The sequence below is a fragment of the Opisthocomus hoazin genome, chromosome 1 (genome assembly GCF_030867145.1).
Source record: "Opisthocomus hoazin isolate bOpiHoa1 chromosome 1, bOpiHoa1.hap1, whole genome shotgun sequence".
Lineage (NCBI taxonomy): Eukaryota > Metazoa > Chordata > Aves > Opisthocomiformes > Opisthocomidae > Opisthocomus > Opisthocomus hoazin.
In genome coordinates, this window is record NC_134414.1 from 10,585,806 (window position 1) to 10,600,694 (window position 14,889).

The following is a 14,889-nucleotide window of genomic DNA, read 5'->3' on the forward strand; positions in this document are numbered from 1 at the left end:
CAGCAGATTTTGAAAACTTTTTTTCTGTTTGTGACACTGGTATTTCATAGAAGCAGAGAGTAATTCAGTTTGGAAGGAATTTGCGAAGGTCACCTAGTCCAAGCTCCTACTCGGAAACAGACAGCTTTGAAGCCATGTCAGATTGTTCAGGGTCACAGCCACTCAGGTTTACTAGGAATAAGAAACAAAATGGACACTGGAATGAAATGTTACAGTAAAACAGGGTCAGTACAAAGTTAGAAAAAGTGATGAGATTTAGATGTGTGTTTGTGAAAAACAAATAAGAATGAATTGAATTTTATGTTATTTATAATCCTTCTCAGTGAAATCTATAGTTGAGCACCATGGTGCCCGAAAGAAAGTCTTAAATGTTATTCAAAACAAGAAAGTGTTTCAAAAGCTTTCTTTAGTGTGCATTAAAAGAGAAGGCAATGCTAGACTCTGTGTGCTTAGCCACTAGAGGAGGGCAACGATGGCAAGGTAACTGATGCAATGATAAGAACACTCTGCCATTTGCCTTCAGGATTTGTGCTTCAACTTGAAAGCCTCAAGGGCCTTTTAGTTCATTACTAGTTTAACTTTTTCTTTCACATTACATGCCCTGAAGATCATTATTTTGAATAAGGAAGCAAATTAAGAGTTTTACTCATGCATTTCCTTTGACGCAGGATTGAATAAGAGTTGGAAAGAAAAGATTATCAGAATCTTAAAATGGATATAAACATTCCAGAATTTTAATCTAAATTATTAACCAGATATGTATTTCAGTAAAGAAATATAACCCAAGAAATTGTTAAGCTGTAACTTGTTAAAAATATGCTAAATTGTAAGATGAGAACAATTAAATACACTCATTTCGTTTCTGTGAATATGACAGTCAAATGGAAAAGAACAATATCTTAGACAATAGCTTAGAACTTGGGCTTATTCCAGCACTTTTAATACTGAGGGACTCTCAAATTCCCCTAAGTGCTTTACAAAGCGATGGTATAGTGATCGTGCATCTGTCCAAATAAACCCATTTAGGCACGCAGCAGTTTTTCAACAAAAGGATTTAGAGCTACAAACTGCTTTAACCAGGAGTTTCCACACAGTCTCAAGACACCCACTGGTATTTTCATAGCACTGAATTATCAGCAGAAAGGGATGAGAGGTGTCATCCTTTAGAGACAAACTGAAGTCATCAGTAGGAGTTTTCTTCTTTCCTTTTAATTGCTAGCACTATGTGGTGAAACCCTGTTGGTTTCCGTAGCTTCAGTAAAATCAGGTTTCTGTTCCCTAAGTGACTGTCTACTTCTGTCATGGAGTTACATTTAAACATGTCTTAATTTCCTCAGTTTTTGCAGATAATTGCATTGTGAAAACTTCAGTGAGGCTCATGTCAAAGTTTTAAAAGTAGCCTGTCTCTTGAATAAGCTTTGCTATTCTTTCAAGTCCTGTTAGTGTTTTATTCTAACTCCTATTCTTCCCCACCCTTCTTACATCTAGTTACTATTATCAATTACTGAGTGCTTTTCTTTCCTTGGTCTGATCTTTTCACTTTTGATTATGTGGTCCTGGGAGTTCAGAAAGCTCTCGGAGTCTGGCTGATGAGAAGTGTAGTGCTAGCCTCGAGTGACACAATATGACAAACAAAGATTTTTCCAAGTGAAGTGAAACCTTTCACTCCCAAGAAGAAGTACTTGCCTCCTCCAAAGAACATGCATCTGTGTTTTGATAAAACTTTTCATAGAATCATGTATTTTAGTAATTTTCTCTCATACTGCTTTTGAGCTACTCACAAGACTGTGTTTTTTGTGACATTTGTTTGCTTTCATTGTATGTAAGTAACTAAAAGAGGAAGTATGTTGCCTAACTTTTCTCTATGAGACAGAATAGACAAGGACTTATGCTCCCATGATGGTTGGAAAGATTATTCCTACAGATAATACTAAAGTAGGATGAGAAACATGTTGAAGAAAAAGTAGGTATACATGTTTGCCACAGCTCAGAAGCTGTTTAAGTGAGCTTAGTGGAGATACAGTAGTGAAAACCAAACCTGATGAGAGTTCACATCCGTTATTGGCATCAATCTGTATACAGCAAGAGAATGCAGTAGCATTTTTTCAAAAAATTGCTTCACTTTGCTAGTGGTTTCATTCCTTGCCTAGATTTGCTGTTTTACAGTGTTGTAGATTTCACATGTATTATGAACAAACAATTCCACTGGATCTTTTTTAAAATTCTCCTTCTTGGATGCTGTACTTCATCTGGGCAGAGCTGAAAGGATAATATCCCTCTACAGACAACAAGTGAAAATAAGCATACGAAGCAGTTGTATTCATGTGTATTGTGGTTTTGTAATGAATGTGCTGAACCTGATAAGGGGCTTGAAAACAACAAATGGCACCGTGAGAGATGAAAATCTGTACCATATGGAGCATAATATAATATGGAGTCTCAAAACTCTGACTCTGGGGAGTATGCCAGCATACGTGGGAGAAGTGAGAATTTCATGAATTATGTTACTCTTGAGTAGATTTGAAAGTACAAAAGAGTTCAACAGCACTCTGATAAATATGCAAATGTCCTTGTTCTCTGAATGAGACAGAAACATGGCTTTGGTTCTTAGGCTTTGGAAACTTCAGCTTCGCATAAAACAGAGTAGAAGAAAAGTAGAATATAGCATGGCACGGGCAAATAACTGAAAACATTGCTGGAATGATCTAGATCTAAAGACAGGATTAGATGTGACAGGATTAGAAAGACCTAGTATTAGGGCGGGAGATGGGCAAAGAACCACCTACTCTATGGCAGGAAATGGTTTGGTTATTTAGCATATATCTCTCTCTCCTCGCAGTATAAAAGCAATGCTAGTATAAATGCCAGATTGTGAAAAAACTGCAAAGCAGAATCATGTCTTGTCTTCAAGATTTCAGAGTCTTGAGTAGGTGGGTTTAATGAACATTTTCCATCAAAATCCTGAATTAGATGGAAGTGTTTTGCGTATTATAAAATCCCCTATTCATTTTGGTGGGATGAAGCATTAACTCATTAAGCTGTTGTTTGCAATGTGGCTGTTTGCTACTGAACTGGGCGTTACTGAGTGACGAGTGAAACACTCCCACTATATGTGTGCCTTTGAACTAAGCAAGGCTGAATGAAAGCTACAAAAAATTCTTCAAAATCCTATCACTTCACTGTCAGAAGACTGAAGGAGAGTTGTATTTTCTAGGTAAGAAATACTTTGTGAAGGAAAATACTACTGAACAAAGTCGGCAGAAGTACTTAGCACCCAGTGATCTTTCCAGCAACCTCAGATGATCATCCTCTTCTTGGGCTTGTTATACCTGGAGGTACTCGCTCCATGTAACCATTTAGGTGCCAAACTAAGTAATCTTATCTGATTTAGCACAGAGAAAAAGAGAAAGCCTATTTCAGAGCAGCAGCAAATCCCAGTCTGTACATAATCCTCCCGTGACAGTCGAGTGAGAGTTTTCAATCATTTGTCTCATTTGTAGAGTATGTTACTTGATTCATTCTACTTGCCCCGCAGCTCATAAGTGTTTTTTTTCCCCTGACTCATGCCAAAAACTTAATTCCCCGCAGGTTTCTGAGCTTGACTCATTCTCAGCTTTCACTTTCTCATGCTGTTGAGTAGTTCTTGGAGAAATCTAATATTGTAGAACAAGGGTGAAGTTTGTTTATGGAAGGAGGTGTTCTTTTTTCCGTCTCATGGGAGAAGGTGTTCAGTTTGTTTCATTTGAAACGGAAGTATCCTGAGGGAAGAACCCTGAGGGGAGCCAAAGCAGGTAGCAGCCTTAACCAGGACTCAGGTACTGCTGTTTTGTAAAATTGGTTTTGTTATTAAAAAGATACACTGTGAGAGATTATTTTTGGACACAACAAAAAATTGCTGATTATTCCAGCCAAAGTGTTTTGAATATCTGTAGGAGACAAGTATTAGCTTCACATTTTACTTAAGCAGAAATGTAAAAATTAAAAATGAGTACACAGTTATTAAAAAAATTACTAAAATGCATGAAGAAGTCAAGTTTCATATTACGTGTCTCAGAGTATGTTTCATAGTTTGAGCAAGGGACACGTTTTTTCCTTCATCTGAAGTAAGCTCAACAGTAGTTTATGAACTAACATTTTCTCACAGCAACATTTACTCACAGGTAGGTGGTGCATTAGAAGACTTAAAATGCAAAACCAGGTAAATATCTTTTCTAACAAAAATAGCATAATTCCCGAATCAGTATCACCATCAGAAAAGTGTGCAGTACTTACACAGAGTGAGAAAGTGCCCCACGTATAGCAGCCAAATCTGAAAAGCTTTAGGATTTTGAAGCATGTATGCCAAATTCTGAAATACTGTCAAAGGCATACCAAGGTTACACTGATTCCAGAGGATATAACTTACCTTTGTATTAAAGTATTTTGAAATTTTGCATAAACAAGAGTAAACCAGCATTGCTCAGATTAAAGAAAGGTGAGGATTTACTGAACCTACAGATCATTAGAGCTTTTAATAAGCTGAAGGATAATTCCCGTTTTAAAATTCAACACACAGCTGTTTAAGGAGTATCAAGTAATAAAGTTTGTAGGGTCTTTTAAAGTTGCAGTAAAGCAGGACAGAAAAAAAATATAGCATGTATTTAAGAATGAGTCAGATATCCTTTTGTGAGCTTTCTCTTGACTAAACTTGCTCTGACAAAACCTGCATATTTAGGTGGCTTTAAAGCCATCTGTAAAATATGTGTAGGGGAAAAGCATTCCACAAATTTGTCTGTGAACACCAGAGTAGAGGTGGGAAACCTACAGGAAAAAAAATCCTCCAACATCTTGAGATAAAGTTCGGAGTATTTTAGGTATATTATTAACAATAATGAACATAGTGTTTTCTGTTTTCCTTAATACATAGTATTCTGCTTCTGAAGAACCTGTGGTTTGGCAGGAGAAGTTTTTCTTTAAAGTCTCAAAATTTTATAGGGGAACAGAAGAAGAAGAATAACTACATGGTTACAAATCAAAGATTAAGTTATTTATTATCTAATTAACCACTTTTCACTATCACTTTTGTTCAAAAGTTTGCAGCACTTTGCAGATGTAGATTATTACTGCCCTTTCCCTTTCTCCTCTCTTCCCTAAACAATAAAACTTTCCACAAAGAAACAGCAACAAGTGTGAGTTCACAATGGCAGTGAGGGTCAAGAATTTTGATTCTCTGCTATGTGATCTCACGAATGGACTTCAAAGCTTTGTCCACAAACATGTACATTGCGACCACTCTTAACTTCCCCTGTATTTACTGATAAGCAGCATTTCTTAAGGGCTAATGGAAGAGACATCATACCTTTCTGTGATGCTGTGTTTGGATTTAGATTTTCTGTGAAGCAGGAACGCAATCTTACAGGATGAAAACTTGAAAACCTTACTTGGGCAAAACCCTTGAAAACAGTGGAAAGCACTGTAGGCTTGACCTGTGTCAGTTCTGTTATCTACCTATTATGATTTATTTACTAGTTGCATATTTCAGCACATTACAGCTTTATTAAAATTAACTTGTATGCCTTAACAGCTGAGCAAAATGACTCCCTTAAACCTATAAGTAAAAAAAATATAAACACAAAGATCATTTCAGTAATAGGGGCTGTGGGAGTATGTGGTGTCACCTGAAACATCTTTCAGCCTCTGGAAACTACTCAGTTATAGAGTTCCTCATTCTCTTTTTTTTTTTTTTTGCTGACTCTGTGAAACAGGCTTTCTGGTACACTTCCATGCCAGGGTGAAGCTGCAGCAATAGTTAAGTTAATCCTGCACAGTTCATGTCTATTATTTTTCCAGCTTAAATGCCAGAGAGTTTCAAAATCATGTCAGTTCAGAACATTATCAGAAATTCTTTTAGAAGCACTGAAGCAATTAAGTCATTCAAAAATAGTCTGTGTGAAGCTCATGTCAAATACCGAGTTATGCTGTCACCTTATTGATTACAATGAAAAAAAGGAGGAATTAGAATGGAAAACAACTTCTCCATGATTGTAGTATGCACATTTAGTATGGTAAAATACATATCATTTGGCCCTTCTACAGAGAAAAACTCAGTCTGCTCTTGATGTACATTTCTAATCCCATTTCTGCTTTTTGGACTTGTATTCTGTAATTTTGTTAAGGACTGAAGGACTTTACATCATTTGTAATCAAACTCTAAGGTGAAATTTTCTTGAGCAGAAAAAAAATTTAAAATGAGACACAATAAAGAGGTAAACATTTGTAGAAGTGTGTGGAAGGCTATCATCTGTGGAAAGCAGTAATGTCACAGGAATATAACTTCAGAACTTCTCAGTGTCAACTTAATTTTTTTTCCACGGAAGTCAGTGTGGAGCAGCTATGAGGGTTACTCTGTGACAAAATAAAAATGCTGCAGCCTATGAAGATGCAGCCTGTTACATGGCCGCTCATAGTGGTGTGTAAAAGGAGAATGCAAGGTGGAAGACCAGGTAAGACAAAGGATGTATCTCACGGTCTTCTGACTACTCAAAACCATTACCTGCTGGGGTTTCTTACTTTATTTTTGTGATCTTTATGTTGACAGTATAACAAAGTCTTGAGGGAAGAGATTCAAACTGGCCAGAACTTGCAAGTTTTATTTTCTTTCCCTGATAGGTGAATTATCCATCATCTTATTCTGACCCTAACTGCTGTGTTTCACTGTTGGCAGAAGGTGTAACACCAGTCGTCTGAAGTGATACTGTCTCTGTTGGAGGTTGTCTGCCCCTCCAGGGCCAGAAGAATTATAGCCAGGCCTCTTCCCTGCTCAGACCGAGCTATAAAGAACTCAGCTGACCCTAGTGGAGGTGCAAAGCCCCATCTGAGTATGGCATAAAGGAGGCAGGCTGGTGTAATAAAGCTTAAGAAGAAGTACTGACCTTCCCTTCAGAGGACAACAGGATGGATGCCTCTGGGGCTGGGAGTCATTATTTTCATTTGGTAGTTTTACATAAGTTTCTCTGTTTGAAAAGTAAAGCTGAGCCAATTTGAGCTTGATGATAAATCCATGAGAAGCATGAGATATCCAGCATGAATAGGAGGAAACTAAGGCAAAGGCTTTTTTAATCCAAGCTGGGCATGTTGTACTACGCTAAGCCTTTTGTCAGGCCTCGCAATAAAAGGTGGGGAAGCTAGTAAGCAACCAAACTAACAATTAAAAAAATACATTGATGTCTCTACTGCTGAGTAATTTTATGCAAGTCTTCCCTGTATAGTCAATAACTAATTACATGAGATGATTATAGTAGTAGCAATTGAGAACTTGGACAAAGAGATGCCAAGATTTAGGTCAAGACATAATTCTGCTAATATGAATTGTATATAAATTATTTAGATCTGGATCCTTGTATATTTGAAAATGTGAATAATGATTGAGCAATGCCATTACAGTTAGTAGTTTTGAGACTGTTCAGAGTTTTTTATCTCCTACATAAATTTTGGGATTTTTGGCTAAATCTCTTCTACCGAAGAATCCTGAAACAAAGCAGGTGAGCATATTTAGGCCAAAAGATGAATCTCAATTAAATAGTATCAATTAAATATCCCAAAGAAGGAAGACTTTTGTTGCTTTACACCTCCTCTGTATCAACTGTTAGTTCCTATTACACATTTATCTGTGTCCTCACTGGGCCTATGAGCTCATTGTTAACTTACTTTGTAAACATCCAAGACAAGTAAGGCTTGGAATGGGAAGAGGACAGTGAATTAACGTGACAGGTATTTATGGGGAACCACTCCCAAACATGAGAGTCAGCATGAGAGGAAGTGTGAATGTTCCACCTTGGAAAATGCAGTGGCTAAGTGATGGCTCAGCGGTTGTTTTGGGCTGAGGGAAGGCAGACTTTTTCGCTGGTTAACATTAAATGACAGGGAGACAGAGATATGCCAAGAAAAGCTGTGAAGATAATTAGCAAACACACTTTTTTTCTTGAACGGGGACAAAGAAGATGATGCGAAAAGTAAAGGGCGGGGAGCTAACCCTTTCAGAAAGTCTCAGGAAGTGTTGTGCTAGTAGACAGTACATAATTGGAACTTGGGAGTTACAGCTCATCAGCTGCCACGAGTTTTTAATATAACAATCATATGTTGATGAACCTGCACAGTAGTAAGATGGAGCATAAGGTGAATGGAGAGATCTGCAGGTGTTCAAAAAACATGTAGATATGGCACTTCATGACATGGTTTAGCAGGCATGGTGGTGTTGGGTTGATGGTTGGACTTGGTGATCTTAGAAGTCTTTTCCAACCTTAATGATTCTATTATTCTATGATTCTATGATCAATACTGCTGCTCAAAACTGAAATACAGTATCTTTTAACCAGAATGTTCCTATTGCGTGATTTTTCAACCCATTTTGCTTAAAAGGTCGATGTCCCATGAGTGATGGTAGCCGTGGCTGTAGCCTTCTTGGTTATGATCTGAAGTGAAAAAACAGATTTTTCCATGTAGCCAATACAGATTCTTCAAAAACCACAGTGAAAAAAATTGCGTAATTGCACCTTGCTTTTGCAGCACAGTTTCTGGTGCAGGAAAGCTGCTGAGGCAGCTAGTGTCTGACAGCTTGTAGATCCTGTTGATCAAGTCAAGGACTGCAGCCAGAATAATTGCTTGAAATTTTCTGGATAAAAAAGTGCCATTGAGGAGTGCTGCCCTGTTCTTTTAAAAGGTTTTTCCTGAGGGGCAGAATTGGAAAAGTCTTGCAGTATAACAGATGCACATTTTCTGATAAATGTCACGGGCTAGTACTGATTCTCCTGAGAAGTCTGTAGTAGTTTTACCACATCACTACTTACAGTTAGCAGTGCTGTATTTTTTAGCTCTAAAAAGTTAATGGAAAAAAAGTAGGATAGGAGGAAAAGAGTGCAGAGAAAGTGTGAAACCTTTTCAGAAATTATTTCCTGCTAAGAAATCTAATGAACTTTATGTGAAGAACTGTAACAGCTAAGCACACCCCACATAATAGGCAAGCTTTGACAGTTCTTCAGGCACTCTTTTTTATTATGATATAGCTGTTGTGTTCCCTAACCAACCAAAAATTATGTTTAGATTTCTCCTCACTACCCTGCTCTTCCTCTTTCCCTGTCAAGAGTAGGTTTTGGGGATCTGGAAATCACCTTTACTCATAAACACAGACTACTGCATATTTTTTAAATCTCTTTAGAGTGAAGAATAAACCCAACAATTTTATTTTAATTTTTAGAGTATTTTTTTCTTTAAAATCAAGTATTACTTATCCAAAGTTTCTAGATATATGCCCTTGGCTTTAGTAGTGGTTTAAGGCTTTTGTTCCAGGCTTCTTGAAGTGTGTATAAGTGCACATTTTTCCATTCTTTTGTATTGGAAAATTAGCTTCAATAATAACATGACATATAGAAAAACACATGGGAAAATATTCTTATTTTTAGAGTGCATGTTGGTGTAGGGTGCACTGCATAATTAAGCATGTGTTAAAATATTGGGGAAAACAACCTGAATCTGAGATGGTGCTAATGATGAAAGGGAGATTAAATCAAAGATTTATACTGCTGGCCTGGAGATGTTTATTAACTCTACAGAAAATATATACAGACTGTTTCAGTATTATAATTTTCATATTATAGCTAGCCAAGAAGCAGTAAGGTATGTGTAGTCCTAAACCCTTCTCCTTGGATTATAAATTACTTCTGTAATGAAAATTTATTCACAATTATATGCTGATAGCAGAGCTGCAGATTACATGTACATCTCTTGAGTAATGAGAACTGCATCTCTTGTGAATGTAGAATACTGATAACAGAATTGAGAATTTGACATGCTGCAGGCAGGGAACACGCAGGCTTTCACCCACAAAATGTATTTTATGCCTGACCTACTGATTGAAGTACAGTTCAAAAATGCAGAAATAAGATTTGATTTAAATTTTTTTAAAAAAAGTAAAAAAATAGGTACAATTTTTATTAGTAACTTTTCTCACGAGGACTGAACCTAGTGAGGATACCTGTTCACAAGCAAGAGTGAAGGAAATAAACTCCCAATAGTCTGAGAAGATGGCTGAAATAAAAATATTTTTTGTGCCCTGAACATATTTCATCCACAGCAGTGTACATATTCTGCACTATCAGTAGTGTTGCATCACTGTAATCAGCCTAAATATCTAATTATAAAAATACTTTGGCATAAGAGAAACTTAAAGAATTTAGCATTGCATTAAATTCATTCAAAAGAATATCTCTGATAAATGTTAGTTCACATAGAAAAGCGTAATAACTAATATATACTTCCAAAAAGGGTTAGAATTGTGAGTTTGAATTGTATGTGAAAAACAGTGGCTTAAGTTGCAAGAATCTGTATGTCTGTACCTGCCTATTTATCTTTCATTATATTCTCACAAGTAGTAGAAGCAACAGGCAGGATTATTGAGTAGACCCTCATAATGTGTCTTTCAAAGAATTCATTCTAGCAGATCAGTAAGATGAAAGCAGTAGTTCTGTTTTGTGGATTTTTTTTTTTGTAAATGGTGTGAATCTGAGCAATGTTCACTTTTCAACAGAAAATTATATACTAAAATACTTCAGAGCTAAATGTTATTCACTGGTTTTTGAAGTCTTTTTTCAAACCTCTGAAGTGTTTTTAGCCTCTAGCTCTCATTGACTTGGATAAATTCATATTGGAGTTCAGATGCTAATTTATGTGACTGATTTTGAAAACAATTAAATTTAGGTCAAATGTTGTTTCTGTAGGAGCATCTGTTAACGCTGTCATTAACTCTGGGAAATCTTTGTGTTTGTGCTCTCTGTTCTTTAACTGACAATTATTTTTCTCTGACTGAGTCACCTGCCTTCAAGTACGGAGTTGCCAAATAAAGTGCTTTTTTAGGAAGCAAGGATACTTTGCACATGCACTGCAAATAAAATTCTTAAGAAACCTAGCATCTGGTGATGCATTTACTTTTCAATTTTTCCAGGGAAATTCTGGCCTGGGGTTCAGTATTGCTGGAGGAACAGATAACCCACACATTGGGGATGATCCTGGGATATTCATTACTAAGATTATACCAGGAGGAGCTGCAGCAGAGGATGGAAGACTCAGGTAAAAACTGACTCATTATGTATGTCTGGAATCAAAATGCAACATTATTATAAATTATTCTCTAGGAATCAAATGCGAACTGAGTCTTTCATGGCGTCAGGGGAAGTAAATTACATGACTAGAGTCTCCTTTCTGCCAAGGCAGCCGAGCTGATTTAAGTAGCTTTAAGCAATTGAATAAGTTTGGTTGTTCTGTGTAAAGGGACAGTTGCTGGTGCCACCTCCATCATCGTACCAGTCATTTCATTTAGTACAAAAGGCAAGATGGGGACAGGAGGAGGAAACGGGCATATCAGCATGAAAGTCTTCTCTGCTTGGTCTTTGTATGTTCATGGCTGAATAGGTTTATTAAGGCTATTGACTTCCTAAACTACAGAGCCATTGCTAAATAGTCATATCTATTTGTAGATGCTTCATCTAATTTGATTGCAGTAGTGAGGTGTGCTTACCGCAGTTTCCAAAAGTTTCCTTGTTCTGTGAGGATGTGATGACTGTGCTCTATATTTGGAGTCACCTCCAGAGTAGTCTGTTGCTGTAGCTTCTGAGATGGACACACAGGTCAGTTGTTGAGGTTCTCAAATACACGGTAGCACATCTCTTAGACAACAGGAACCACAGAAGTGCTTGTGCTTCTATTTCCTTAGGGACTGAATGCAGAAAGGCTTCCGTCTATCACAGGACCTGCCACCCATCTGTCAGTTGTGAAGCCTCCTGATGCTCCAAAAAGGCAATTTGACTAGGAAGACTTGGGATAAAATTCTGAAGCTTTCATGATCTTAGCACTGGAATCTAAGATCTGAGAGCCTTTGCCAAAAACAGATGGTCTAAAATTAATGGAATGCGACCAGATGGCAACGATAATTTTTCTGCCAAAACCTTTTTCTTTAATTCAAAGTTAAAAGTAGGGTGAGTTGGCCAGTTTTTAGAGCAACTTTTGGATATTTGTTATACTAGGTTAGTAATCTGATTTTGGAAATGATTCTTACTTTTACTGTGACGGTGGTGAGGTGTCATGATGGTTGGCAGTGCCTGAAGAATTTACAGTCTAAAGAAGATCGTAGACAAAAGAAGTAGGAATAATCTCACATAACTTTATGACTAGAATTCAGAAATCTACCCCTAAGATAGTCATCTTAGAGTCTACTAATAGTGAAGAAAAACCTAAGCATTTCTAGATTGTGATTCATCTCATTCTAAAGTCAATGTCTAAAACAGACCAGAAAAATCACATCTTAAAAGGGCCTCTATTTTCAGTGATGACTCAGATGAAAAGGAGTTTCTTCAACTGGTTCATCTGTAGTGATCTATATTTTAAATGTCTGCATTGGGCCAGATGATCTTCATGTAAAACAGAGCACGAGGAAGCAGCAGTGTTTGGAAAGCATGCTATCAGATTTGACATGATGAACAGCATGAGAGTCTTAAACCTGCATCAGCCTTTCTATATATAGGAAAGAGTCTCTTGCAAAAAATAATATCTTTTTGGTAGAGTCTTAAATTATTTTTTAAAGCTTTTCTAGTTTAAGCCATTAAAAAGACAGAAGACATTACAGTACTATGTCATGCTATCTTTGTATGAAATCACGTATTTCGTAACATTGCTGTACAATTAACTACTGTAAACTTAATTCATGATTATTTACTTGTTACTGTGTTGTGAAGGTCATAGAAAGACCTTCTAAACCCACAAAAGATAGCATGCTAATGCAATTCATGAACCCATATCAAGATTATACCTGGCAAACTTTGTGTTCTGTATCAAAAGTTTAGTAGTACAAGTATAGCTATCTTATTACTGAGATAGATAATATTCTTACAGTATTTGTTAGCACATTTTGAATTAAAATGTTATAATTAATAAGCATATGTATGGCATGGTTGTTTTTCCTGTTCTCATTTGTAAACATAGTTTACACCAAACTCCCCTCCTGTTCATACTGAATATCTGGATGCAATTAATTCAGACTGGATCCGTGGGACTTCTTTACTTCAAAGAAAATGGCAAACGCCTTGAAATATGTCTCTGAAACTGCCATTAGAGAAATGGATTGACTTAATCCTATGGGTTTTACACTGAATAATATGAAAATCTCTTTTTTACTACCTGAATATCACAAGGTATGAATTATTATACAGAGTATCTGGAGTTCTGTACGGTCCCCAGTGCTCAAAGGTGGGGGGGGATGGGGGGATGGGACATTCTACCTCTGTTTCCCAGAAGCTTTCCTAAAATTTTGTAGTACATGATAACTTGTGCTGGCTCATCTTTCCCACTATTCCAGTCCAACACAAGCTGCATACTCACACGATGCTTTAATGTTACAGAACAGTAATATTGGGTTTTCAGTATTTTATAGCAAAATGGCAGAAACCATTCAAAAGATCTCACCATGATTTCCAAGAACCAATTCTGTCTGGAATTGAATGTAAATAAGTTTGTAGGTTTTGACGGTGAGATTTTGTTTTATTTCACAATGTTTTTCATAGCGGAAGCTTCCTCCTTTCTTTGTTTTATCTGGTAAATGGATTTCATTTGCTATAATTCTAGCAAAGATACAGTCCTGTCATGTTTTAGCAACACCTGAAAATGTATGTATTCTTGAGCATTACTGATATGCCACTGAAGAGAAGAACTATCCTGAGGCAGTCTCCACTGACTTACATGACAATTAATTATACATAACAGAGAGTTTATCAGCTAAGGCCACTCTGTAGGAACAAAAGCTCAATAACATGCAGTAACATCTGCCAAGAATAGCGATAACCTGTGAACAGGACATTGATGTTTATGGACAGAAAAACTACATGCTTTCCGGCGTCCATTGTAGCCTCGGAGGCTGCCTGCAGATACTCTGCATTATATAGCAGCGTGGACTATTTGAAACAGTTTCTGAATTTACTGTCTCTTTTAAAATCATAAAAGCCCCTCTAGTCTGCTCTGGTGAGACCTCACCTGGAGTCCTGCGTCCAGCTCTGGAGCCCCCAGAACAAGGAGGACATGGACCTGTTGGAGAGGTGCCAGAGGAGGGCCACAAAAATGATCTGAGGGCTGGAGCACCTCTCCTAGGAGGAAAGGCTGAGACAGTTGGGGCTGTTCAGCCTGGAGAAGGCTGCAGGCAGACTTTATAGCAGCTTTCCAGTACGTGAAGGGGCCCTATAGGAAAGACGGGGAAAATATTTTTGGTAAGGCCTGCTGTGACAGGACAAGGAGTAATGGCTTTATACTAAGGGAGGGTAGGATTTAGACTAGATATAAGAAATTTTTTACCGTGAGGGTGGTGAAACACTGGAGGAGATTGCCCAGAGAGGCAGTGGAGGCCCCATCCCTGGAAACATTCAAGTCCAGGTTGGATGGGGCTCTGAGCAACCTGGTCTGGTTGAAGATGTCTCTGATCGCTGCAGGGGGTTTGGGCTAGGTGACCTCTAAAGGTCCTTTCCAGCCCAAAGCGTTCTATGATTCTATGATTCTAAGCCTGTGAAATCGTTTTTACTACATGTGACATGAAGTCCCTGTGATCTAACTTAGCTGAGTGAAATTCTTCAAATAATGAGATTGTGAAAGTGACCTGCAAGCAATGGACTTACAGACCCTTGTAAATTTTTTTAGGTGTATGTATAGGTTAACAAGTGGAGTAGTAGGGCAACTGGAGCTTCACATAGGTCCAACAAAACCATGTGCAATCTCCAGCACCTGGGCAGGAGTAACTCTATTGTAGTAGAGAGTGGGGCTTGGCAGGCTAGAAACAGGCTTTGTAGGGAAGAAACTGGGAGTCCCCATGGGCAATTTATA

The 14,889-nt window shown here is 37.5% G+C and overlaps 1 protein-coding gene across 26 annotated transcripts in view; it reads left to right on the forward strand.

The window, feature by feature from the left end:
* Positions 1-14,889, forward strand: part of DLG2 (discs large MAGUK scaffold protein 2) — a 1,094,951-nt gene that overhangs the window by 719,658 nt on the left and 360,404 nt on the right. For all 26 annotated transcript variants that reach the window (XM_075416649.1, XM_075416588.1, XM_075416597.1 and 23 more), the window contains one exon: positions 10,976-11,100. In XM_075416649.1, coding sequence (XP_075272764.1) covers positions 10,976-11,100 — 125 coding nt within the window. The remainder of the gene's footprint in view (positions 1-10,975; positions 11,101-14,889) is intronic.